This window comes from Heliangelus exortis, chromosome 3, assembly GCF_036169615.1.
Source record: "Heliangelus exortis chromosome 3, bHelExo1.hap1, whole genome shotgun sequence".
Lineage (NCBI taxonomy): Eukaryota > Metazoa > Chordata > Aves > Apodiformes > Trochilidae > Heliangelus > Heliangelus exortis.
Genome location: NC_092424.1, coordinates 47,446,872 through 47,472,009, shown reverse-complemented (window position 1 = coordinate 47,472,009; position 25,138 = coordinate 47,446,872). Strand labels below are relative to the sequence as shown.

The window sequence follows — 25,138 nt, the reverse complement described above, 5'->3', positions numbered from 1 at the left end:
GCTGGTGGTGAAGGGTTTTTCTTCTGAAAATAAATACGTGGGGTTGTGTCTATTTTAAACTTCTGTTTTCAATGCTTGTTCAAGCCTGCTAAGCTAACCTAACTTATACTGTGGTAGTCAAAGTTTTGTCAAGTTCAAGTTGTGCAGTGTAAGATGGTTGTGACACAAGTGGTAACAGAGTTAAGGTTCTGCCCCTACTTCCTCTCCTGAGGAAATGAGGTGACATGCAATTCCTGACACTAAGGGGTAGAGGCATGGTCTAAAACACCCTTCTTCTCGAATCTGAGTACTGTGAACAGGGAGCCGTCTGCAGAGCATTTCTGTGGCCAAAAGTATGATGAGTCGAGATTATTCTTGTGTGCTGTTTGGCAAACACCAAGAAGCTACTGGTCCTTGACTTCGGTGTCCCCATTGTCATTGGGGAAATGACATTCTGGGTTTGACCATTCCCAGACTGGCACCAGTCTCAGAAGATAGAGAGAAGTCAGAAGTGGTTAGCAATGAGAATAAACAGTATGCAGCCCTTGATCTAGTGAGATTATTTTGTTTGGTTTGCTGTTTACAGATTAACTTGTTACTTGCAAGCATTGGTCCATGTTTACATATTCCTGTTACATTTTTAGACCTTTAATTGGGTAACTTTATAGAGCAAAGAATTTGCTTTTGATATCTGTTTTTTTTTCTAGAAGTTCCTATTTTTCGTCTTCAGTCCACAAACCCTTGGTTTGTTACAGGTATGGGGCAGCTTTCAGCAGCTGGGTGAGCTGTTGAGAAAATGTCATGAAATCTGACAGATCCAGAAAAGCAGGAGCCTGACTGTGCAGGTCACCAGTGCAGTGTGTCCAGCTAGGCTCAAAAACCACAGTGCTGAATTCAAAGGCCTTACCTTCTCTGCAGCTGTATTCAGTTATGGTAAGAAGCACAGTACTTTGTCATCCTCAGCAAGGGGATACTGAAGTATGAGGTAAAACTACCCCCACCTCACCACCCAGCCAGCTGAGTGCTTTCGTTGTGAGGACACATGGTGCTTGTGTGTCCTCATTTACCTTGCTGCAGGTGCCCTTTTAAGGTTCCTGCAAACAGGAACCATGGAAAGGTTTTAAGAATGAGGATAAAGGTGAAAAGTAAAGTGTTACGAGTTCATTGTTGCTGACCAAAAGAAAACTCGCTCACTGCACCTCAGCTTTTTATACTTTTATTTTTATATAAACAAACATTAAGACTACTTTTGTTAAGGCAGTTGTAGAACATACAGTTGCTTGTGAGGGGCAAACACTGCTTCCTAGTGACAGATGTCATTCTTTTAATACAGTGAACTGGGCTAGTTTAACTTTGGCAAGCGCCATTGAGTTTTCTCTGTTTGCCAGTGAGGGCTGGAAGGGCCCAATGGTGCAGTCCTTGTGTGCTGGGACTTCTGGAAGTGCTGAGGAGGATGGATCCAGGAGTGGTGTGATTGGCCCTCAGCCTGTTCTAAGGGTAGGTCCTAGGGAAAGGGGTATGAAATAGTCTAAATACTCTTTCAGAAGTACTTACATGGTTGGTATTTCGCTCTGGGAGAAGTGGCACTGCATGCAGTTGGAGAGGAAAGAACCAAGATTGGCAAGGAATGTTAATGCCTCCCTCCCAGCATGTTACATCAGTCTCTATTGCTACATGAATATGTATTTGCTGCTCAGAACTCTTCTGTACAGGGTTCATTCTGCCACCCTGAGAAAAGCCTCCTGTGTATCTGCCAGGTAAGGCTGACAGTAAAATGCTAGATTGGAGAGATCTTTTCTCTCTCTCTCACCCCATTTTCAAAGTCTTTTGTACAGTGTCTTCACATCTTGCACATTACTGTGCCTGATAGGTTACTGTGGGATAGATGGACCTTCAGACATGACTACCAGATATAATGCTCAGCTTTCTGCTGCTAAGATTGTTTTAGCAAATGGGGAGCACAGGGCATGTGGTTTAATAAAATAATAGCTTTGTAAGTTCAGCAGTATTTTCTGATCTATTTTGTGTGTTGGAAGACTAAACTAAAGCTCATTTGTTGTATGCCGTACGTTTTACTGCCTCCACTCCCCCAAAATTACTTGCTACCCCCTGCTAAAAGCCCTGCTACACCTGCTTTTTTAGGTGCTTCATATTAAAAAGAGTAATTTCTGGATGATCCAATCTACTACTGAACAGCAAATGCATATTTCATGGAATGATTGATAATTCTGTTGAATTAACCCGTTTCTTCTAGCCTCAGTTTTATTACAGGAAAAGAGAAATGATTGGGGGATTTTTTGCCAGCTGCTAGAACTAAGACTGCTCACTTTCTTCTCTAGAGACACAGACTCTTCATTCCTGAACAACCATGATTTAGTCCTATGTGAAAGTAAAATGTACCAGTACTGAAAATGCCAATTATAATCCCCACTGTTCAGTATCAGTAACTTTAGACTTCAAAAGTTTGAGGATTTTTCAGTCATAATTGCTGGAAGTCCCTCCTTTTCTTTTTGTTTTTTTAAAACAAGTTTTTTTTTTATAACTTGCATACTCTTTAAAAAACAAGAGGAGGATGCCCTGCAATTGGTACCAGGGATGCTGGACCAACAAGTTTTTCCAAGAAGCTTGATTCTAGTTTTATTAAGTTCAGGGGGGTGTCAAAGGAAGTCCAGACAGCCTTAAAAAAAGCACTTAAGCCATACCACTGTTTGAGGTCTCTCCTACTTTCCCTCTTCTCTCCAAAAGAAGAGTGAAAGAAAGGTAATTTAACTGTTTCTTCAGGCTGACTGTTATGAGGCACCATGTAAACTAATTTATCATAAAATATAGAGCAACAGATTAATGGCTCACAATAATGTGGGGGTGGGGCATAATTTTTAATGCATGCTTTGCATTAAATACTTCATTATAGCTTACCCAGTTTTCTTTCCACCATTGTTAGGAAAGTTGAGAACTTTAGTCAGTGTTTAAAGCTGAAAGGGATTTTACTACCCTGGTCTTTCCAAACTATAAATAGCACTCTCAAAAGAATAAAGGTTTCAATTATCCTTCTGATGTATTGCCTGGGGAAAGACGTGGCAGTGGGTAACTTCGCTCTAACTCGGGCCACAAGGCCAAATTCTGCTGCAGGTTACACCAGTGCAAAGCTCTGACGCAGCAAAATGGGCCAGCCAGGGTCTCACTCAAGTTTTAAAGGACCCATGTGGTGCACACTCAGGGAGTAAGTTCTAGATGTAGAAAAACTCTAATGTAAGTTGTGCCAGTTCAGCAGAGCTGCTTTGGTCCAATACTGGTATAACCAAGCAGGGCATCTTACTGCATTTAAACACTGACAGATAATGATTATTAAACTGTTAACATGTGATCTACACAACTATCAATTTTAATCATCTTGTAACTATCTTCTGGCCTTTATCCATTCCTTAGAGCAAGTTAAGAAAGGTAAAGCCTGTGCCTCTCCTTAGTTTCCAGGTAGAGTCTCATCTTACAAGCATAGTGGAATACTTTTTTTCTTCAAACCTTAAGACACCTTATAGGAAAACAAACCAACCAGCCCAATGCAAACCTGTTGTGGAGAGTATACAAGGGAGTGCATCTTTCAAGCACGTCATCCAGCCCAAACTCCCAGAGAAAAATAACAGGAGCACAGATTCAGATCTGCCTGGCAATCACTCATCCTACCCTTCCTCTGATTTCACTTGAAGGACCATGATATGCACTTTAAGAGTTTTCAGAAGTTGCGTTTCTTCCCTGTGGATTGAAGCACTCTCTGAAGATACTACTTTTGCTTCTCCTTGTTGTCATTGTTGCCGTAGGTGGAGCCCTTGTCAATTTCTGTAACACCTATCATCCATCTGACACCAACAGAAGCTGCAAATATGAATTAAAAAATTTAGATCAATTTGTGGACAGAAATTAAAGGTCTCTACAGGTGTGCAGCATTTTGAAAGACACCAGCAGCATTCCCAACCTTCCATCAGTGCAGCATTAATAGGAACTACCCACCCTTGACCTTTGCTGTGAGGTACCACTCCACGCCCCCTCCCCGAGGACCCTGCCCACAGTATTTTGTTAAGGAAGATCCTGAGTGGCTGGCCTGGGGCTGGACACCTCCTGTCCCACCAGCAGGGAATGGGACACCTGAGCCAGCAGGTCTGAGAGACACGGGCGTGATGGGATCAGCCCTCTTCAACCTTAGAGAAGGCTGGGTGTAAAATGGGGGTGTTTTGAGGCAGCTGCTGTTACCTGGCTCCCAGGAGCTGCATGGCAAAATGTACAAATGTGTCTGCATGCGGGGTGTGACAGGGGAAGGGAACTCTGCTGGCATTCGACAGGCGCCATGCCTGAAGAGCACGAGCAAGTGCGAGGGCATTTCACATCCTGATAAACAAAACCATGTCATGTGTGGCATTTTTTTAACTACAGCTCATGAAACAGCCCACTATGAGTCCTGGTTCATTGAAAAGATTTCTGTAGTTGAGATAGTGGTAGTAATTCACCATGCACAAGAATTTGTTCATTTACAGTACCTGAAGTGACTGCCTAATTTAAATGCAACTGAGCGTAAGCCCCTCCCACCCCCTCATAGGTTGTGGGGTTGGTTGGTTGTTTTTTTTCATAAAGGGATTCAGCTGCCAAAACTGTATTATTTCCCAAATTTCTGCTCATGTTGTACATATCCAGAACTTCCATACTTCTTTCAGGCCTAACCCTACTTGGAAATCACAAACACCTTCACTCAGAATACTTTTTCCCAAAAAAAAGTCCCAAGAAAGCCAAGAACATTTCCTAAGACACAAAATCCCAATTTCTTCCTGACTGATGGAGAAAAGGCTCAGTCCTGTGAGAGGGCCTAAATGTCTCATTCTGGTTGGTCCTGACCTCTCTAAGATGACCCTGACCCTCACCAGCCAAAGGTCTCTTTATGGTCAAGTCAGAGTCTGAGAGCACCAAGAGAGCCCAGAGGTTTCCTACCACCACCGGGCACCGAGTGCCAGCAGCAGGGCTGATGCAGCACCCTGTGTCCAGGCACGTGCTGCTGCTGTTCAGCACAGGAATGGGAGAGGGCTGCCAGCTGGCAACCTGTGCTGCCCACTGCTTTACCAGGTGCTTGCATGTTCAGCTGGAACCTGGCACTACTACATCAAACAGGCAGAACTAGCACTGTATTGAACACCTGCTTCAAACAACCTGAACTTGAGCGCAGACTATTGGAGAAGTGTTGCAAGTCTCTAAGCAAGCTACAGTATTAAAAAACGGAAAGCAGCTCTGAGGAGGAGGACCTGGGCTTCCTAGGAGATGCCAGCAGTGTGCCCTTGAGAGAAAGGAGGATGAAGCTGCTCAGGGCTGCATTAGGAAAAGCCTTTCAAGCAGGGTGAGAACCATCAACCCTTCCACCCTGCTCAGCACTGATGAGGCACATTTGGAGTGCTGGTTCCAGTTTGGGCTCCCCAGTAGACAAGAGGAGAGACATGGAAATACTAGAGTGAAGCTACTGAAAGCCACAGAGATGATTAAGGGAATAGGAGGATGTTCAATATGAGGAGAGGTGGAGAGGGCCAGGACTGTTCACAGCCTGGAAAATAGAAGCTCAGTGTGATTTTACCAGTGTGCATAAATATGAAGGGTGGGTGTGAAGCAGATAGAGCCAGACCCTTCTCAGTGACGCCCAGTGACAAAACAGAAGGCAGTGGGCACAAGCTGAAACACTGGAGGTTCCCTCTGAGCATAAGAAAAACAGAAACAAAAATACCTTATGTACTGTCTGTGAGGTTGAACAGTGGCACACGCTGACCAAGGAGGTTGTGCAGTCTCCAACCTCGGAGATACTCAAAACTCAATGAGACACAGCCCTGAGCAACCCACTGTAGCTAACCCTGCTGTGAGCTGGGGTTTGGACTAGAGTATCTGCAGAGGTGCCTTCCCACCTTCCTGTCTTCTGTCTGATTTTTCTTGGATGAAAGGCACTGAGTGTATTTTCTTTCAAAATACCAGCACTTAAAAACAAACCAATAAACTACAGACTCATGTTCTGTGGGATGACAGTAAATATGACACAGCAATGGCTGAACAGGCAGCAGTGCAATGGGGAATCTGGGCTTGGAGCTTCCTGCAGGTCTTCTGGATGCTGAGACTCCAGGCAAGCAGAACCCTCCCTTCCACAAGCAAAGAGGGAGAGAGCTCCCAGGGAGTTGACTGTCACTTACACTCCAGTGTTTGACACTGAATGGAAATGCACACAACTGGGACAAGTGAAGGGTTTCAGTCTCACAAAGAGAAAGGAAAAAAAAAAATCTGACACTTAGCCATGAGCTGGGGAAGACAAGATCTGCAGACAAGATGGCCTGCAGTCTGGGATCATAACATAGTAAGTGTGAAATCATTAATATTTTAACCAGAAGGGGTATAAACAGCATTTGGAGATGAACACGGAGCATAAATAAGAGCAGCTGTTACAGCAGCCACACAGCACGCTGGGGATTTCATCCAGTTCAAGGAATGCCACTGCTTAGACACCAAAAATTATCTGGTTCAGCTGCCTAGATATTTTTTTCTCTCTTCTCCATTGTCTCCTGGCAGAATCTGCCACTGCCCTCAGCAAGCTGGGGTACAAGAAGAGAATGCTCATGTTTGCAAAGCCTGTGGAGGCAAAGTGTGGTTGAGTGTAGAAATGCCTCTAGTTACTCCCTGCACTCCTGCTTGCCTCCTCTCCACAACTGTCCTGGAGCCATTCTGTATACCCTGGTGAACTTACTCCATTGTTATTTTAAATACAGTTATCGTAAGGGGAACTTAGATTTTTTTTTACTGCAAGGGGAGAAAGGGAGATAAGCAGGAATTGTGCCTAACCACCAGCTGTGAGAGTTAAAGCTGTCCTTGAAAAGAGCAGGAGGGAGAAGCTATCCTCTGAGGCATCCCTCAGAGGTTTGCTCTGCAGCAAACTACAGAAGGTCACTGAGCTCTTGCCATCTTTCTGCTCATTTCTCACCAAGTGATGATGCAGGAGGTTGTTGAGGACCTGCTCTGCCTGCCAGAGTACTGGGGACTGAGGGAGGGCCAAGCTAACAAATAACCAGAGGCAATAATGGAATCTCCTTGGAGCATTTTTTTAGCTCCAAGAAAACCACTTCCCTCACAAATAGTACCTCATCCTTCAGCAAAAACCTTACAGCTCAGAGCTGCCTTTTCTCTCACACCTCAGGATTTCATTCATCTCATCTGCTGCCTGGGATTTGTACCACACAAACAAGTGCTATAAATAGCACAGCAGGGAGGGACATAAAAATTTCCCCTATATAGTCAGCTGTACACCCAAGTTATATAGATTATACATTGATATGAAGATTTGTACAACTAAAGCTTATACGAATGGTAGAAACTGCCACTGAGGGCCTATCTTTAACTATAAGGGAGAAGAAACAAGCCAGTAACCAAAAACCAACCAGCCAAGTTCTAGGCACCAGGCTGAGAAGCCAGATTGTCTGGCAGCTCCAGCAACAGGCAGAATCAACACAAGCAGAACCCTGCATAGGGTTTATACCCTCCTGCTGTTGGAGAACTTGCTGCAAAACTGCTGGCTCGTGCCCTCCTCACTTCATGCTCATCTGACCCTACAGGCACCAAAAGCCTTGCTGCCCAGGTGACATCAGGCTCTGACCCTTCAAGGTCCACATTGCACTCTTGAGCCACCAAGGACTCACTCAGTTTGTACAGACATCCATGGAAACATATTTTCTAACAGCACTGTCTACATAGTGTAGAACAGACACAAACAGGTCCTGCAGCATCAAAGCTGGTTCATTACTCCTTATGCTTCATTCTCTCACTTATAACTGGTACTTAACTGCTGGCCCTATGTCATAAGACCAGATGCAGTTATGCTTTTAGCATTAGACATGGATGAGCTACTTCTCCATAAAAAAAAACAACAACCAAACCACACAACAGAGAAGCCCTCTTATCTTGCAGGTAGAACCAACATTCCCCTTCTAACTGAAGTTCATAGCTCTATAATAAAATATACTCTAAAAAAAAAAAAGCTACTGTCAAATACAAATACATCTGACAGACTCACTCACTGCTTTAACACCAAAATATCAGCCCTAAGTTTTAAATTGTTGTGAGGTAAGCACATAAATCTCTTGCCACGTGTCCTATGAAACTAAAACCAGTTTTCAAAATAGACTTTTGTGTCTCTAAACTGCTCCAGCATTTATCTTCTGGAGCTGGGATTGCCTTGTGTTGGTTTCAAGTAGTATCACAAAGGCCTCCTGGTCCCAGACCCAGCAGTTAAAGATATTAGCACACTGCAATGATTATTTTGAGTATAAATAGCCAAACTGCTGTACAGCAAAGCAAGAGGGGATGGCTCAGCATTCTCATTAGAAAGAGAAGACATTGTTTATTTAGGGCTGAAAGTGTTTTAGCTGAACCAGCAGGGCTATATATACATTAGTTATCCATTCCTTGGATCTGAGAGAGGGTCTGAGGGATTACAGTGCTTTCACTCCAGCCTGACCGTCACGGAGCACTTCCCTAGTGGATCTTTCCACCTGAACAGACAGTAAGTGCTCCACTGGAGAGCACAATTAGCAGAGACTATCTGAAAGAAAAATCAGACTCTGAAAACAAAGCAGAGGATAGCAGCTAAAAGGGCTTCCTGGTTCCTTAGCTCTTTCCTATCTCAGAAGGTTTAGGAACATCTTGTGTTATCTGCACCTTTGCTAACAAAGGTAATGCTGTCAGGTACTGAAATCTGCCCTTAGAAACAGCAGTCTACCTATAATCAGCTATTAGGGACTGCAGTAAGGTTCCTGCTTCTGGAGTATCTGCTGAGATGTCAAATTGCCATATAAAACATAATGTCCCCAAACTGCCTTGTGCTGATTCAGGTAAAGAACAGAGGGAAAAGGACTACTAGGAGCAATGTGAAAGGGCAATTTTATCACCTGATCACAACAGTAAATATTTCCCTGATTTACAGAAAAAGCTTCCTTTTCCATTTTTAAGCCAGCAGGTACAGATCACTGCTCACACTGGAAAAGCAACATAAATAGTCCTGCCTGCTTTGCTACAAACTGCATCTGCCAGGATGACAGTTCCAGTTGGCACCCAGAGTCACAGCCTCCAAAGTACATTTGTGTTCATCTACTGCTATCTCCCAGCCAGAATTCACTTCTGAGACACCTTGACTAAAGTTAGAGACAACTGCAAAATAAAATAGTGGCTTTTCTTCTGTGAGAATACAGGTGCATCACTCCCAGGATATTCATGACAGAGATATCCCTTAGGATTAAATACATTTTTTTTTTTTTAAATTGGGGAGAATGGCTTTGCTACAGAAACTCAGCTATTGGCTACAACAGCAATGTGACAGCTTGGGCTGAAGTTTTTAGATGCTTCTAAGGAAAGATAGCAATGATTCCCCACTAATAGTAACATTGCTTTTAAAGGCATATAGCAAAACAGATTTAATTCTAAGGTACTAAGGGAATCATTGCTCTTTCGGCAAGTAGCACATCCACTTTTAAGTGACCAGGCTAAACCAGCTATGGTGTTTGTTCATTTTTACTGAAAGTTGAGCTTCCTTCCACTCCCATGGATTCTCTTCCCTCCACAGCTTCATGGAGGCTGCCAGCTGCTGATAAGTGACATAATCATCATTTTTATTTTGCCTGCTCAGCATCCAGAGGTATCTGGCTCAGACTACTGAGGCAACAGCCACTACCACAAGCAATGCAGTGTCTTCTGCTGCTCTGCAAATCCTGTCCACTTACAAGCACTTTGGGTTTGATCACATCAAGTATTCAGAGTGAGATGAGAGCTGCTGCTAAGCACAGGGCTCTTTCAAATGCAGCAGAGGACTGAAACCTGCAGCACCCCACAGCGAGGGCTCTTTATCTTAGTAGTATAGCATCTACCTCAGCTGTGCTTCCTAAAGCCTGGGAGCTCAGGCATTCATTCTGGCAGCAGACTGCTGCTGTAGCTTTCTGTTAGCTCCAGTGTTACAAATAACCTGAGAACCTTTGGATTAACACTGCATTTGAAAGGGGATTCACAGCTTTTAATCTTTTCTTGTGGCTAGAAGCAGAAGCAAGCTAAGTGGAAGACAGAAAGAAAAAAAAACAAGTTTTTTGCTGTCCATTCTTAGTAGCATCATAGCTTTTTTTCCTTTAAAGTTTCTTCCCCTCCTTCCTGGTAACAGAAAAGACATGACCTAGTTGCAAAGGCCACTAACAGCAAGATGACATTTGACTTATGGTGGATTAGATGTGGTGTGGTGTCACTCAACTAAATTATTAAGCCCTAAGTCCAATTGCCACAATGCCAAGCACTGAAGTGTCTAGCCCTGAAGGGAAAAATCCAGAACTCTGAATTATGTAGTGAGGCTCCCTGTAAAGGGTACACAAGCCATGAGGCACTTTGGCATGGCACCCAACCAACCCACTGAGCAGAGAAGCTGAATTAAGAGGAAAATGCAGAAGGGAAGATGATGATAAATTTTGCAACAGCTAAGCTTCAGTGCCCCATTAGACCATCATTCCTCAGCACAGAACCAAACACAGATTATATGCTCTTTCTTCCAAAGGCAGAACAAATGTCCTCTCAAGTTCTACTGAGTGGTATTGCCAGGGACATAGCATTTGCAATGGTGTCAAAACTTCATAGGAATCACCAATGATAATCTGTGTCACCTATGATAAGCTATGTTCTGAGCCAGGTAAATCAGACTAGTTGGCTACAACAGGCTGTCCTTTATATGAAAAGTTTGTGGATTTCCAGTGGATGATGTATCAGGCTGTGATTAGATGGAAGAATAAACTTGAGCTTTTCTTCTAGGCATTCAAAACGTAACCCAGCAGCCCACTACACAAGAAAGCCTCTTGTAGGCAACACGCTGGAACATGACTGTTTTGATTTCTTAAGAAACAGAAAAAATTGTATACAGCTCTTACAAAAAAACAATAGAACTATAAAAAAAACCGCCAAGAACAACAACAAAAAATCTATTTAACCTACTCCAAGCTGAAGTGGGCATAGTATCAGATGGCCTGCTGAATTCCTAAGTCATGTTTCTATTTAGTAAGCCTCAACGAATCACATTTGACAACTACTTGGTATATCTATTATAGAAAACTTACCCATTACAATGACAAATGCAAAACTAGCTAGTGTCAGGGACGATCCACTGTTGATCATGTTGATGAGCAGCTTGAATAAAGGATATAGCAGCAATAAGGCCCAGAAAAGCCAGTTCAAAAGTGTCCATGGTCGTCGGGGTGGCACTATAGGGACTGCTGGGTAGGTTCCTGTTTGGTAGTACTTTTCCTGGAATGCATCCTAGCAGAACAAAGGAGAGCAACAATTAAATCCTCATCTGACAACAAAACCAGCCATTCCTGCCTTTGATGTTCCTCTTTCTGCATGTTAAAGACCAAGTCATGGCTGGAAAGCATGTACTTTGAAGTCAATGAGCACAAAGTCCAAAAAGAAGAGCTTACATTGATGTACACATCCTATCATTCTCCTACATTTAAAAGCTTGAAAAATGGAAAGCACAGATAATATAACAAGCCCAGTAAAATCAGAAGGGTGAGGAGATACATACTCCTGCAGTAATACAGTCATTACTGCTGAACCTTCTCCAGGAGCCACAGCCACTGGACAAATCACAGAACCACAGGATGTCAGGGGTTGCAAGGGACCTCTGAAGATCATCAAGTCCAACCTCGCTGCCAGAGCAGGAGCAAATCTAGGGCAGGTCACTCAGAAATGCATCCAGATGGGTCTTGAAAGTCTCCAGAGAATGAGACTCCGCAACCTCTCTGGGGACCCTGTTCCAGGGCTCTGTAATCCTTACAGTAAAGTAATTCTTCCTTATGTCGAGGTGGAACTTCCTGTGCTCTGTCTTGAATCCATTGTCTCTTATCCTATCACAGGGCACAAGTGAGAAGTTGTCCCTTCCTTCTGAAGGAAGTACCAAATACTGCTGGGTAAGCCAGAAAAGTTTTTGGGCTGTATCTTCGGCAGCAGATCCTCTATTCCTTAATGTCTTCTCCAACCACTGTTCTAAAACAGTATCCACAGCCCCATGAGAAAAGGTAGGCAGAAAACATCACGTCCCATACTCCAAAGAACACCACCCCCTCCTGTTTGCTTTGTCCTGTCAGTGCAGTCTTACTCATCTTGTTATCATGAAGCTTATAGAAAGGTTTGGGTACTGAACATCTCTACAAACAGTTTAGATTCTTGCACTGGTTTTAACCAAAGGACCCTCCCTTTTAGTTTAATATGAGGGGGATAAGGGAGTGTGGTTTGGTGTTTGTTTTTGTGGTGTATTTTAAAGCACAGATAACTCAGAATTCAGCACATTCCTCTAGAACCCATATGGGTGAATGGCACTGCCTTTAACAGTGTGATGAACCCAAGGTATCAAAGTGGGTGGGAAGAAGAATCCTTCCTTCTGGTTCAAAAGCAGAGATCATTAATCTGTGTTATCACAGAAAACAGGTATACTAATGAAGTCAGAATTAGACTGATATAAAAAGGAATTTAAATTTGTTCTGACTGACGTGTTAAGTTTTTTCAAAGAAAAGAATGCCTCATGATAGTTTCCAAAAATTCTGGCAAAGCCAAGATTTTCCTAATCAACCACAAGAAGATTATTTCTACATTGCTATGATTTTGTACTTACTTACTTACACTTCAGCTAACACAGACAATTCTTTAATTATTTAATGCCAACTCGAGCAATTACAGGCTGGTACCATTTTATCTAATTCAAAGGGAACATTTAGCTTTTAAGAGATTACACAGTAATTAAAGCAATGAGCTCTCTTTATTGAGATTAGAAAAATTATGACTGCTTTGTGCATGCTAGTTAGATTGTACTGGGATCATTATGGCCAATTAATTAGCTGTTTTCAACAAATTACACAGCGTATGAAAATGTCTTTATAGTGCCTTGAGGATTTGGGTTTATGACTGGTTTAACACAGAGCTACTGATCATCAGTAAATTGAATTCTACTATATGCAATGAGGTTTCTAAATACCGGTGTTACCCACCAAAGTTCAGAATTTCTGTCTATTATTGGCATCGCCATTAGGGGGCCTATTACTACAGGAACCAAGACAGACTCACTTAAAACAAGCCCTGCAGTTTTCTCTTTGTAGGCTATGTGATGCAGTGGGGACAGCAAAAGAGGTGACCACATTTCACCATGAGGCTTGAGACAGATGGATGATATACACAACAGAAATTACATCAATTCCATCACCTCCACTACACATTTCACACCACTGTGAGGAACAGCTATTCAATTTGGTTATGATTCCTTACTCTTAAAAACATTCACATTCTTTGCACAAAAGATCTGTGTGTTCAGTTATTTCAAGTGTGTCTGTGGTACGCACCAACAGCATTTGGTGGGTCAGCATTTAAACCCATGATGTACCTCAAAATTTCCCTCAATCACCTCTCCCAAATTAAGATCCTTTCATTCTCCTGCATACAGAGCTTCTTTTCAGCCTGTAATAAATCCTACCCATTCCAGTATCATGTATTCAGACATTGAAACATTCTCCCTCTGATGCTGCCAACAAATCTGAGTTGCTCTGGACACTAGGGTGGGTAATGCCGTGAGGGAAAATCAGGGAATATCCATCATCTTGTAAGAGGCTAACTGGATTCTTCCTTCTCCAAAAAGGAAGAATGCAGAGGTATGCCACTGCCCTTTCTTGAGGAAGCCCACAAAGAATAAGTATCCAAAAAGCCATCTTTTGTTCCCAGACACTGGTGTTCTGTACACTTTTCCTCCTCAGTTATGCTCAGTTAATTCCCTGGGGCATTTCAGCATAGATTTTCCACATCCTGTCTTCCATGCTTCTCATACAAATAAGAAGAGTTCGAAGCTCACTTTCTTTTGATAATGTGACTATTACACAGTACCTGTTCAGACCAGGCACTAAAATGCTGAACCTGGTCCTTGTTAAAGTCCAAGGAAATTTTTCTAGAAACGGTGGTTAAAAAAAGGAAAAAAAATCCTTCTGGAAGGATAAAAGAACAAAATTCACTCCAAGTGAGGAAGAAGCACATGGACATGGTGCTTACCATAAGTCTGGAAAAGGAAGGAGAACAGTGTTTGGTTTAGAACAGCACAGGGCTATTTTTCATCTGGTAATTAACAAGAACACAAACATAGCAGGTTGTCAGAGAGCAGTATCTCAGGTTGAGGTGTGTGTAACTGAGATGAGGTAAACTGAAACAGAAAAAGCTTTCCTGAAAGACTCTCACTCTTCCACTAATGACAATTAAAAAAAATAAAAGACAAGAACAGTCATGTCCCTTCATGTCCACTAACTGCAGATTTTATTACTCATTCAAACAGCTTTGTGTCCCTGACCATCGTGAGTGCACAGCACTACAGCCTTGACCTTGATCCCTGTGGCACATCCCTCCTACTAAATCATGCTGCCAGAGCATAGTGCAGCACCAGGTAAGTCTTGAAAAGGTACTGCAAAATTATGAAAATCACTGAGAATAGGCAACAGCACAGTCAATCATCATGCAAGATGTAGCAGGGGCTGTTTTCCAGTAGCATGAAGCACCTTGACTTTGAAACAGAAAGTGAAGTGGTGCAACCAAAATAGAAAAAGCAGAGGCTAAGTGCATATCTTGCAATGAACTACTGCTGCTTGAATACAGATTTGTTTCATTTTGTCAAAATATTTACTGACTCTGAAGACATTAATCTGTAAAAAATCATTTTTGAAGACAACAGTAAGGTAACAATGCTGCTTGTTATACAACCTAAAGTCCAACTAACTTCTTAAAAATGAACTGCAGGTGAAAAAGAACTGCATTTTTACCCTGCAGGTGGGCTTTCATCACCTCAGAACCCTTGAATTTGTCCCAGATCTGTGTTCTCCCAGTCTAATTCTTCAGAGACATGGGCTTGTGTAAATTAGCTGCAATGAAGTAAGTTTCACTAATATAAAACATCTGAAGGAAGAAGAACATGACACCTTCAGAAAAAAACCAAAACCACCAAAAAATGAAAAAAAAAAATCCCAACCAATCAAAAAAATGCCACACAACCAAAAAAAAATTTTAATGGAAAACTGAACACACATTCCTTCCTCCTCTATTTAAATAGGAAACTATGGATTTAACCAACCAGCAAACTTTCTATGCTATGTTTCTATGCTATGTTAAGTTGCTATGAAGAAAGCAGGATAGGTGTAACTCTTTTTGCACTATAAATAACTGAGTGTTCAAGGGAGTAACAGAAAAAACTTGAAGTGATTCACTGCAAACTGTGTAATAAGAGTTTCAGGAAAACAATCGCTGCATACTTACTTATATTCTAGCAAATGACTAAACATTTCTTAGGAACATAAAACAGGGTTACACACATAGTCATAGTAGCAGAAAGTGGACTTTTGCCATGTTCAGCAAGAGTGATCTGCATTTATATGCCTGTAGAGAGTGTGTGTTCCCGGGGTAACATAATGCCTTTCTGCAGAAAGGTGCTAGAGGCTGGGTCTAAATTAGGTGCTGGTGGCACAATTTACAAGAAGGGAGATCAGAGCCAAAGCTAGGAGATCTACAACTGAGGTCTCAACATACATTTATTTTCCACATCCCTGTAAGCAAGCTACTTAGAGGGCATATGAATTCAGTCAGAAACAGTCATGGTTTGAAGCCAAGAAAGACGAGAACACAGTCAGTACAGAAATGCTAATCTGACGTTCTGGGTGGAGTACAACAAATGGCACAGCAGAATTTTGCTGCCTCAGCAAGAGGAAACCAAAGCATAGGTGTATTCTACCCCTTTTAAATCCAAAGCACTTGCTATATTCCAGTCTGAAGACATAAGACCAATTCCTTGAAGCACACTGAGCTGCCAGGCCCTCGTGCCTTGCATACCTCTGACTCCCACTAAGCAAAATGGGAGCACTGCATGTATCCAGAGAGTGCATCCCCTAGCCACTATCTCCTGTGTTCATAAAAACAAAATGCAAGAGAAACAGGTTCTGAAAGGCTGAGGGATGCATATGACAGTATTTGGGAAAAAAAAAATCAGTGGGCATCTACAGATACACTGTTATTATTATTCTGTTCCCATCCTACGTGATTAGGAATCTTAAATGTACGGCTTCTATTCATGCAATGTAAAAGCAATTTGTCAGCCTTTCCTTTTAATGTTGGATCTTTGGTAAAAAAGCCTTGGTAAGAGACAGGGGACAACAAGAGACGAAAATTCTGATACACTAAAGCAAAATATATCTTAATTAACACACAAATTCCTCCTTCATTCAGAAGGTGCCTTTAAGAGGAAGGAGGTCCTTCTACCAGCCAGGATATAGTTGTGTTTATTGTATCCTTATACAACTTTCTAATGAAGAGTTCTAAAACTATGCTTTCTAGGCTTGCTTAAGTTTTCTTCCTGTTGCTCTTCAAGTAAAAAAAACAAAGGCAATCATGACTGGCAGCACAACACCAGTTTGTGCCTGGAGGAACAGAAGACTTACCCTGAAAAACAAAGAAACAAACCAACCAACACCCACCCCAGGCCCCCCAAACAGGACCACTACACATGCTCACTGTACAGGCCTATTAGCTAATATTTGTATAAATAACTGGGCACCAGTGTTTCTCAAGTGCTGTCTAGACAAAAAAACCAACCTTTTCTTGATACAATTTGTGAAGCCAGGTAGAACATTCCTGCTCATCTTCTGGGACTTCCTCTAGTGGAATCCGCCTGCCAATCGTTAGAAAAAGAAATTGAAGAACATTAAAAAAATTGGTTCCCATGAACAGCATTGACTTTATACAGGCAGATTATTCATCTGCAGGAGACTCAATGCATTTACTGCTTTTTTTTTAATTTCTGGTTATGGCTCCCAGGATCAGTAAAGTACAGTTTGCTTCCAGAGCCACTTTCAACTTTTAGATTAATCTGAAATTCCAAAATTTTGACTTCTGAAATAGTAATGAATTATGTTTGAGTTCACTGGAGCCACTTTCTAGATAAAGGTTTGCAATTTTCTGTTTCCAAACAAAGGCTTTGGATTAATTAGTTACCCCTCCTTTGGAATTCAAGGCTGTATTTAATCAGCTAGGCATAAGAGAGGAAAAAAAACCAAAAAACACTTTCCTCCTTATACCTAGGGTAAAGCACTCCAGTATTTCTCAGGTAACATTTACGATTTCTGTTATTTTTGTTACATGTGTCTTCATTTCCAAAAAAATGGCTCTTATCACTGAAAAACCCTCTTGGCAAAACAAAGTTTCTATCACATTACATGAATTCTGGTCAATAATACTATGACAGAAAAATATAGTCCCTTCTTCATCTTCATTTAGGAATGTTAAAAGCAATATTTAATAGTTTTACATTTTTCAATATAGTATATATTTTAACTGTCTTCAGCACAGAAGAGAGGATTTTTCACAGTCAGGACACTCCTGTCTGCAGTTATTAAATTAAGATGTGTGACACTACTGTTTTGCTCCTTTATTTAAGGTCAGAAGATGACAAACATCAGAAGTCAAGACAATTTAAGCAAAAACAAACAAACACACCCAAATTTTACAAACTTCTACTGAGTGCAATACCCACAGCACTTCAACAGGCAGATATGGAGGATTTTGAAGAACATCTGTGATGATCCACAGTTAATTGCCAAAAGAAGTTATGCCATGAATTTTTCCCTGCCTGTATGAGCTAAAAGAACTAGGAGGGCAAACACTAGCCCAACTCATGAAAGCAATTCCCACGCTTTACCAGATTGACCTGCAGCAGGTGGGAGAGGGGTAAATGAAGACACAGCAAGATGCACACCAACACACTGCTGGAGGAATGGCCCACACAGGTAGGGCCAAATGGCTCCTCCATGAGCAGTAGCCAGCCAGGCCACAACACCCAACACAAGGCCACTGGGATCCAAGTAGAAATGCAAACTCATGTTTTATCCATGAGGAATCAATGGAATGTTTCTTTTTACCCATGGGCATAAACAGTTCTGAAGAAAACACATTTTAACCATGCAGGGAGAGGGATGTAAGACAAAAAGGTTGTCCTAATCTACTTCATATCAGCATCCAAGATAAACCAATTGGACCAGCCAGTTACAGCTGTAGTGAAGTTATGATGAACTGATGATCACTTGCAGAATTGCTTCTAGGCTCCTATGCTCCATGCCTAAATCTGCCTCATACCCTGAGTGCCTGCAGCATGGGGGCTGCTGGTAGTACTTGTCCTGATAACAAGACCCTTGGAAATGTCCCATTCTCAGTAACATTTGGGGAAGCAATTAGGGCACTCGTGACTTATAGAAACATTAATGGGAAAATAACTCTGTATCATTAAGTAACTCCCTTCTTGGTAAGGAGGGAGCAGCAGCCAAACACATCAACAGTTCCACCAAACAGACACAGGAACAGTCATGAGCCTGGCCTCCACTTAAGTGGGAAAGATCATGCCAGTGATATGTAAAGCCACTCCATTTGAACACTTAGTAGATGTCTGGTATTTTGGCAGAGTGAAAAGCAGTCCCACTGCTGCTGCTGAAACACATAAAAGAATAAAAAAATAACAACAACAAAACAGTCCTGTGGAGCTTTATAGGGGTCACACATAGTTATAGTCACAGAACTTTAAAAGAAACCTTTCCCACCCCATATAAGTTTTTAATTGCAGTTCTGTGAAGCCATGTTGGTAGAGATTCACTTTCTGCTACCTACTTGAAAATATTTCTTGTGCAATTGTGCCTGCAAAGCACACACATCTGCATGCCTAAAAGCAATTAAAATATAGATTACTTGCCTTACATACAAATCTGCGTGATATTTCTTTCCATTTAGAACTCCCAGCAGTGTTGGATTCTCGTTATTTCTGAAATTGAGGGTAGAATCATAGACTGCAGAAACTACAAGAACAGAAACAGGTTGTGATTACTGTAGTCATAGAATGGAAATAAGTCATTCTTTCTCAGAAAAAAGCGTATTTAAATATTAATTCAACAGCAATAGCACCACAGTTTGAGCTGTCAACAAGGTTGAGATGAAAATGGAATATTCAACATGCAGGTTTTAAGAAGCCAAATAGTCACTGACCCTTTCAGGAATTGCACCAATAGAACAGAAGGGTTTGATCTCCAACCTTGTCTCCTTCACCATCGGGTGCAGAATATTGGGAACACATCACAGTTTCTGACAGTTAATATACCTAGGACATCCTAGGAGTCAAATGATTAAAAAACTATGAAAACTGCAAATGACGTAACTTCCCCCTAGATGTGTGTAAGTAATGAGGCTGGCACACACCTTAAAAACAATAAACAATATATACAGTGTCACTAAGAACAGGCAAAGTGTATGTGAGACACATCCTACAGAAAGAGGGCTTAATGCAACTGTGAATGTCTTGGGTTCAAAACAACCTTCCCCACATGTCCAGTATTTGGTAACTGAGGAACTTGCTAGAAGGCAAAGGCAGAGACAGAATAACAGACCATGTCCTGTGTGAGCTCAGCTGCTGTGAGGAATGTAACATCCAGATTCCACAGAACAAAACTGCAACCAAACTTTCAATCTCAGTTTCTGCAGTCTAGGACTGCACAACAGCAGTGAAAGTATTTGTAAAGGTCATTTGTAATTAAGACAGCATTAATAAGCAGTTTCTACAGAAACTGTAGTTCACTGTTTTAAACTACATCAAGCGTTTCAAGTGAGTTTATTTGGAAACATTTAGAGACACTATTTTCCTGATATCAGAAAATTGCCAGAAAGCAATTAACTTTCCTGCCACTGAAACCAACTGTTCATTGTGGTATGAATTCTAAGATCAATGCCAGCAGCAATATCTTTAATTTTTTGTCACAAAAGTGACTACCATGGACTTCATGTGTAGGTTGTGGCATTTTAGGTTTTCTGTTCTAGAGTTTTGCAATAACAAACTCTGTGATTAACCTTTATTATCAGAGTTCTCCACCCACCTAAGAAAGCCATTCCTTAACCAGAACAGATTTGCTTTTGAAGCCTCTCTAGCTAGAAGAAATACAGATGGTCACAACATTCAGCCCCCAGAAACTCACCACAACATTTGTTATTGCAAAACAGAATTCATAGAGCAGAACAACAACCCTGGCTTTAGTGCTGCAATGAAAAACTGAAAACAGACAAAAATCCTGTCCTGGCCTATAGACTGTATCCCTCATTAACAGTTCTGTTCTCTTCTACTACAGTTGGGTTTTTGGCCCAAACTCAAATCTACAACACATCAGCCAAACTCTACTTCAAGGACACTACATTCCCTATACAATGTAAGTAGGTAAATACTTCCTTGAATAAATTACATAATCCAATTTTAATTAATTTTCTTAATGTAGAAGGTTCTTACTAGCCTACTCTAATTTACTAATCATATGTAATTGAAGGAAGAGCTCCATTTCTTTTATACAAGGTAGACTTCTTAGCTTATTTGGTAATAAGATATTATTTTAACAACAACATGGATTCAATAATGGAAAGTATGATGTACACAGCACTTGTTCTTTTGTCTTTTAGACAAAACCTAAGTTTTGAGTCTTGATACGAATTGCATGCATGCTTAGACACACTAGAAGATGATTCTGTTCTGAAAAAACTTCTGAGGTCAGGAACATCTTTACATATTTCCCTTGCTCCAGGGAAAAAATATCACATTCCACTCTGGAACTGGTCTGCAGTGTGATATTCAGGCCGGTCCTTTTTAATATCACACTAAAATCTTCTAATGTGATGCAGTTCCAAATCCAAGACAATGATAGCATATACAGGAGTAAGAAGACCTCTGTTTTTCCAGATATAAAATAACTAAAGACTTAAGCTTTTCTACTTTGAAAGTATAGGAAAAGTAAAACCTTGAAGAAAACGGCTGCATGAAATTAAAATTTGCCAGAAAGCTTCCATAGTGAAAGTACTGGTGTGTTGTGGGACACACCAAAATTGTTTTCCATTACATTATAGTTCATAGCTAAATAATATAAAACTGGATACCTCATTACTTTCTCATCCAAGGTGATGGTCCAGAAATTTCACATTTCGCAAAAAAATAACTCCACACTATCTTGAAAATATTACAACTGTCTCAGACTAATTTAGGCAGCATTTGAGAAGTTTTTCTTCAATTGTGAAATAAAACATTTTCTCAAAAGAACTTATCTTAAGACATCTTTTTTCATTAAAACAAAAAAAGCAATTCTGTATTTGGAAGCCTTTTCAAAGGCTCCAAAGAGACCATAATTGAAAACAATTTTATTCCAGATTGATTCTATTTTCTGAGCAAAAAAGGCTAGGGTTTTTTGTTTTCTAACCTCTCTCCAGCTTTTTGTAAGAACTTTAACTTTTGGTTTCTTCTACAGTATTCTGACAGAGAGCTACGTACTTAAGAATTTTACATTTCATTTCTTAATTTCAGCCAAATAAATTTTAGGACTACATTTCTGGAGATGATTTTTCTTATTTCAACTGTCCTCTTGAATTTGATGCATTATTTTGTGGACATGGTGTATTATGCCAGAATGATCATCTGACAAATAAACCTACAGGCAATGAGTACACCTAAATAAAGCTTCACTAGTATGAAGCACACAATGATCTGAAGTGAAAACTGAAAAGGGGAGGGGAAGAGACAGTGGAATTCATTGTATTGCTGGTATGACAGCTACCCTGACAAAAGCATTTATTTAAACATCTTGTTGCTCTGATCATCTTGGACAAAAATCACTCCTCCACTCAAAGTTGGTAGCTTGCTCTGGAGGATGACCAGGAGCCTTGATAAGCACTGAAAAAAAAAAACAGGACTCAAGTCCAGCTCATGGGAAAAAATATCACATTGAACTCCATGAGACCATCACCCTGTAATTAATTCTCGTGTGTTTCTTCTTGGATAGTTCCCTGAGTGTACAACTGAGGGAAAAGGTTAACAACTTAGAGTTACCTACAATCCATCATAAGACACATTTTTAAATGCAAGTCTTAACTGAATAAGAGCAGCTGCCTCATACAAGCAACAGCCTCATACACAGCCAGGCAATAAAAGTAACAGTTAAATATATCTTCTGTAATATTTATGACATTTATTTTCACTGTACCTAATGGATGACTGTTTTGGAAACAGACCTGTGTTTTCGTTTGTTTCCATGAAGAGTACAGGTAGCAAACTCTACAACTTAGCAATTTATTAAGAAAGCAAACAGCTTCTGGAAATAAAATTCCTAGAGAATGTGTCTGTTCTATCACACTGGTAGAGATGTTCACCAATAACAATATCAGAACAAGCTAAAAAATATTAAAAGCCCTCCTTCAAGAAACTATGTGCAGGGCTCTGAATTTGTGAAAGTAAGTCACTGCAGCAAAAAGAATTCCATTACTGTTTATGAAGGAAATGAGTTAGGAGGGAAGGTTCTTGACTTGTGATCTTATGTGAAAGACATTTTAATCTAAATATATCTGCTTATGCTGACAAATATGAAACTCACTGCTATGGAGGTAATTTGACAGAATTCAACAGCCACAGCAACCAGCAACACTCTGTTCTATAGCAGTACAGCCTCAGACAGGTTGAATCACACCCATGTAACAAAGGAGGAAGGAACACCAGAGGAAAAGGAAACACTGACCTGTGTGACACCCAACTTGGAACTGAATCCAAACACTGAGGCTGCCTTCACTGCTATGCCAAGCTGCAGTTATCTCCCCTGGCAAGGAACTCCAGCCAGGCCAACAACCCATTGTGGAAGAGCAGAAAGTGTTTTAGCCTAAGTGGCAGGGCCCAAAATGGGCCCAGGCAGCTCAGCACCAGTCTCTCATTTTCAAAGACGAGCAGGGATACTCTACAGCAGACTTAGCCACTGAAATGGATGTGAATCATGCCACAAGACAGACAGGTCAGCATGCAAGAGTCATTTTTGTAGATCATTAGAGAGATCACTGAACTGAAGCTATCAACAACATCTCTACATGCTGCCATTGCTTCTTCAGAAGACAGTAGCAATTCAGCAGTCGCACTGATGCTGTTTGGAACAAGTAATCTGAGAGTGTAATAGAGGGTACAGTCACCTCAGGGGCCACATCATAAAGCTGAGCATAAAATGAGACTCGGGGAATTTACAGTAAACAAGTCAAATAGTACCATGTAGCAATATAAATATTCAAAACTTTAAAAACGCCCATATTACTACTATCCACGAGAAGTTTAACTAGATGCTTCTTCTTCAACCCTCACAGGGAAGTATTATCTTCAAATAAGCCTTACCCTGGTTGATCTAGCAAGTCAGAACTTCTGGACTGAGGTACAGTAACATACTATATACGCTTCCCTAAGTATATAAGTAATTGAGCAATCTGTCTTCTTTCTCTGAAAGCATTCCAAATATTTAGGCTCTTAAGATGGGTTACTGTAGTGTATTGTGTGAATGCTCAGAACTTTTCATAAATGTCACTTCTGTACCCTAAAATTGTTGCCTTTTGAAACATTTTCCCACAAATGAGCTACTTGTCCACACTTATACCATGTTTTACTTGGCTTTGCACAGAGCAGTGAAATGAATAAAACCACCACCAAAACAACCTGTCCCTGATTCCCCAGCTCAGGGCATTGGAGGTCACAGAGTTTTGACTCAGCTCATCTTCAGTGTCTCAAGTCTACCTCCCCCTGTTCTCAGCAAAACACTTGCCCTTACTCCAAAGGAAAGGTTACACTGTACCCTTAAGAAAGCTGCTGTATACTGCACATAACTTACCCTTTCTTCATGTATCAGAAAAGATCTAAGCTATGCTATCCATTCTGGGGGTGGGAAGTTGTGGATGCCTGACAAGCTAGAGCAGTGATTTCATCTACCTGACTTGCAGGAGGATACATAGAAGAAACATGACAGAAAGCAAGACAGCTGACTGCAAAGCTTTTTTTCACAGCAGCTATCCCAGATATGCCACATGAAAATATGTCTTCAAAGACAAGAGAAGCTTTGACATTAACTTCAGTCAACCTAGCACATTTTATTCTAAACCACTATCCACTCTGTCTTTCTTACATAATGGCCTCCTAACAGCACACAAACCTACCAAACCCCAAAGATACCACAGCACTGTGGCTACTTAGCACTCTCTTTCCTTCGCCCTTGAAGTACACAGCAGAAGACTTCAATGGATCTTATTAATGAAAGAAAATCACTTCAAAGGCATGCATGCCATGTTTTTACTGATGGCACTTTAAAGTTGGCAAGTGCAAGTAAACAGAAATAATCAGGGGGTGGAGAGTTCATCACATTAAGGGAGAAAACCTCATGTTCTGTAATGCAGAAATATCTTCAGTCGAAGTGTAGTCCCCTTCCCCTGCTCCACAAAGAAACTCTAAAGAGTACATCTAATACAGAAATCTAAAGCAGAATTTTTATTTTAAAACAATGTTATCTGAAAAAGCTATATACCACAAGAAAATACTTGAGACACTGCCTCAGATTCTCTAGTGAGGTATTTGCTTATTTGGAATAGGATTGCTTAGTTAGGCATTAATGAAGAAATGTTATCTGTTGGCAAAAGGTATCCAACATGCAAATTGAGATACCCAAATACAGACTCACAGTACCAGGAAACAAAACAAAAACTAACCATGTTGCCCCAAGACTTTGTTAGTAAAACCTAATTTTAATTTTCACAGGCTAGTAGAAAAAAGGTCAGAAAGGATCCCAGGGCTTTTCTGCTGGAAAATGCTACAGGGAAAAGAAGAGCATGGCAAAGTGACAGCAGTTAGGTGAAATAACCATTTAGCATTATTCCTTGTGACTTTCCTTACCTACATTTCTCAAACACTGCACGGTGACAGCAAATCCTTTTGTTCGTGGCAGTAGGTGATACTTGAGCTTGGGCAGGCCTTTATCTTCAGCTACCTGCATGCTAATCTGGTGCTTCTGTTCTGTGAACCTTGTGCCCTCGCAATGAATCAGGAACTAAAACCAAGACAAAACTACAATTAGACAGCAGTTCAGGTCCTCTGCATCTGTCTGACCAGAGGCCTCTCTAGTTGCCATCAGCATAGCAAAAATAAACACTGCTAGCAGGGACAGGTATAACCAGGTATACATTTAGGTAACTTAATTGCCCTGGAGTA

The 25,138-nt window shown here is 41.0% G+C and overlaps 1 protein-coding gene across 2 annotated transcripts in view; it reads right to left on the bottom strand.

Annotated features, from left to right (window-relative positions):
• Positions 1 to 1,179: 1,179 nt before the first annotated feature.
• The window catches only part of AGPAT4 (1-acylglycerol-3-phosphate O-acyltransferase 4), a 73,953-nt gene continuing 49,994 nt past the window's right edge, over positions 1,180 to 25,138 (bottom strand). For both annotated transcript variants that reach the window (XM_071740467.1, XM_071740468.1), the window contains 5 exons: positions 24,824 to 24,977; positions 18,812 to 18,914; positions 16,669 to 16,744; positions 11,121 to 11,319; positions 1,180 to 3,849 (listed from right to left, as the gene is read on the bottom strand). In XM_071740467.1, coding sequence (XP_071596568.1) covers positions 3,758 to 3,849; positions 11,121 to 11,319; positions 16,669 to 16,744; positions 18,812 to 18,914; positions 24,824 to 24,977 — 624 coding nt within the window. In that variant the 3' untranslated portion in view covers positions 1,180 to 3,757. The remainder of the gene's footprint in view (positions 3,850 to 11,120; positions 11,320 to 16,668; positions 16,745 to 18,811; positions 18,915 to 24,823; positions 24,978 to 25,138) is intronic.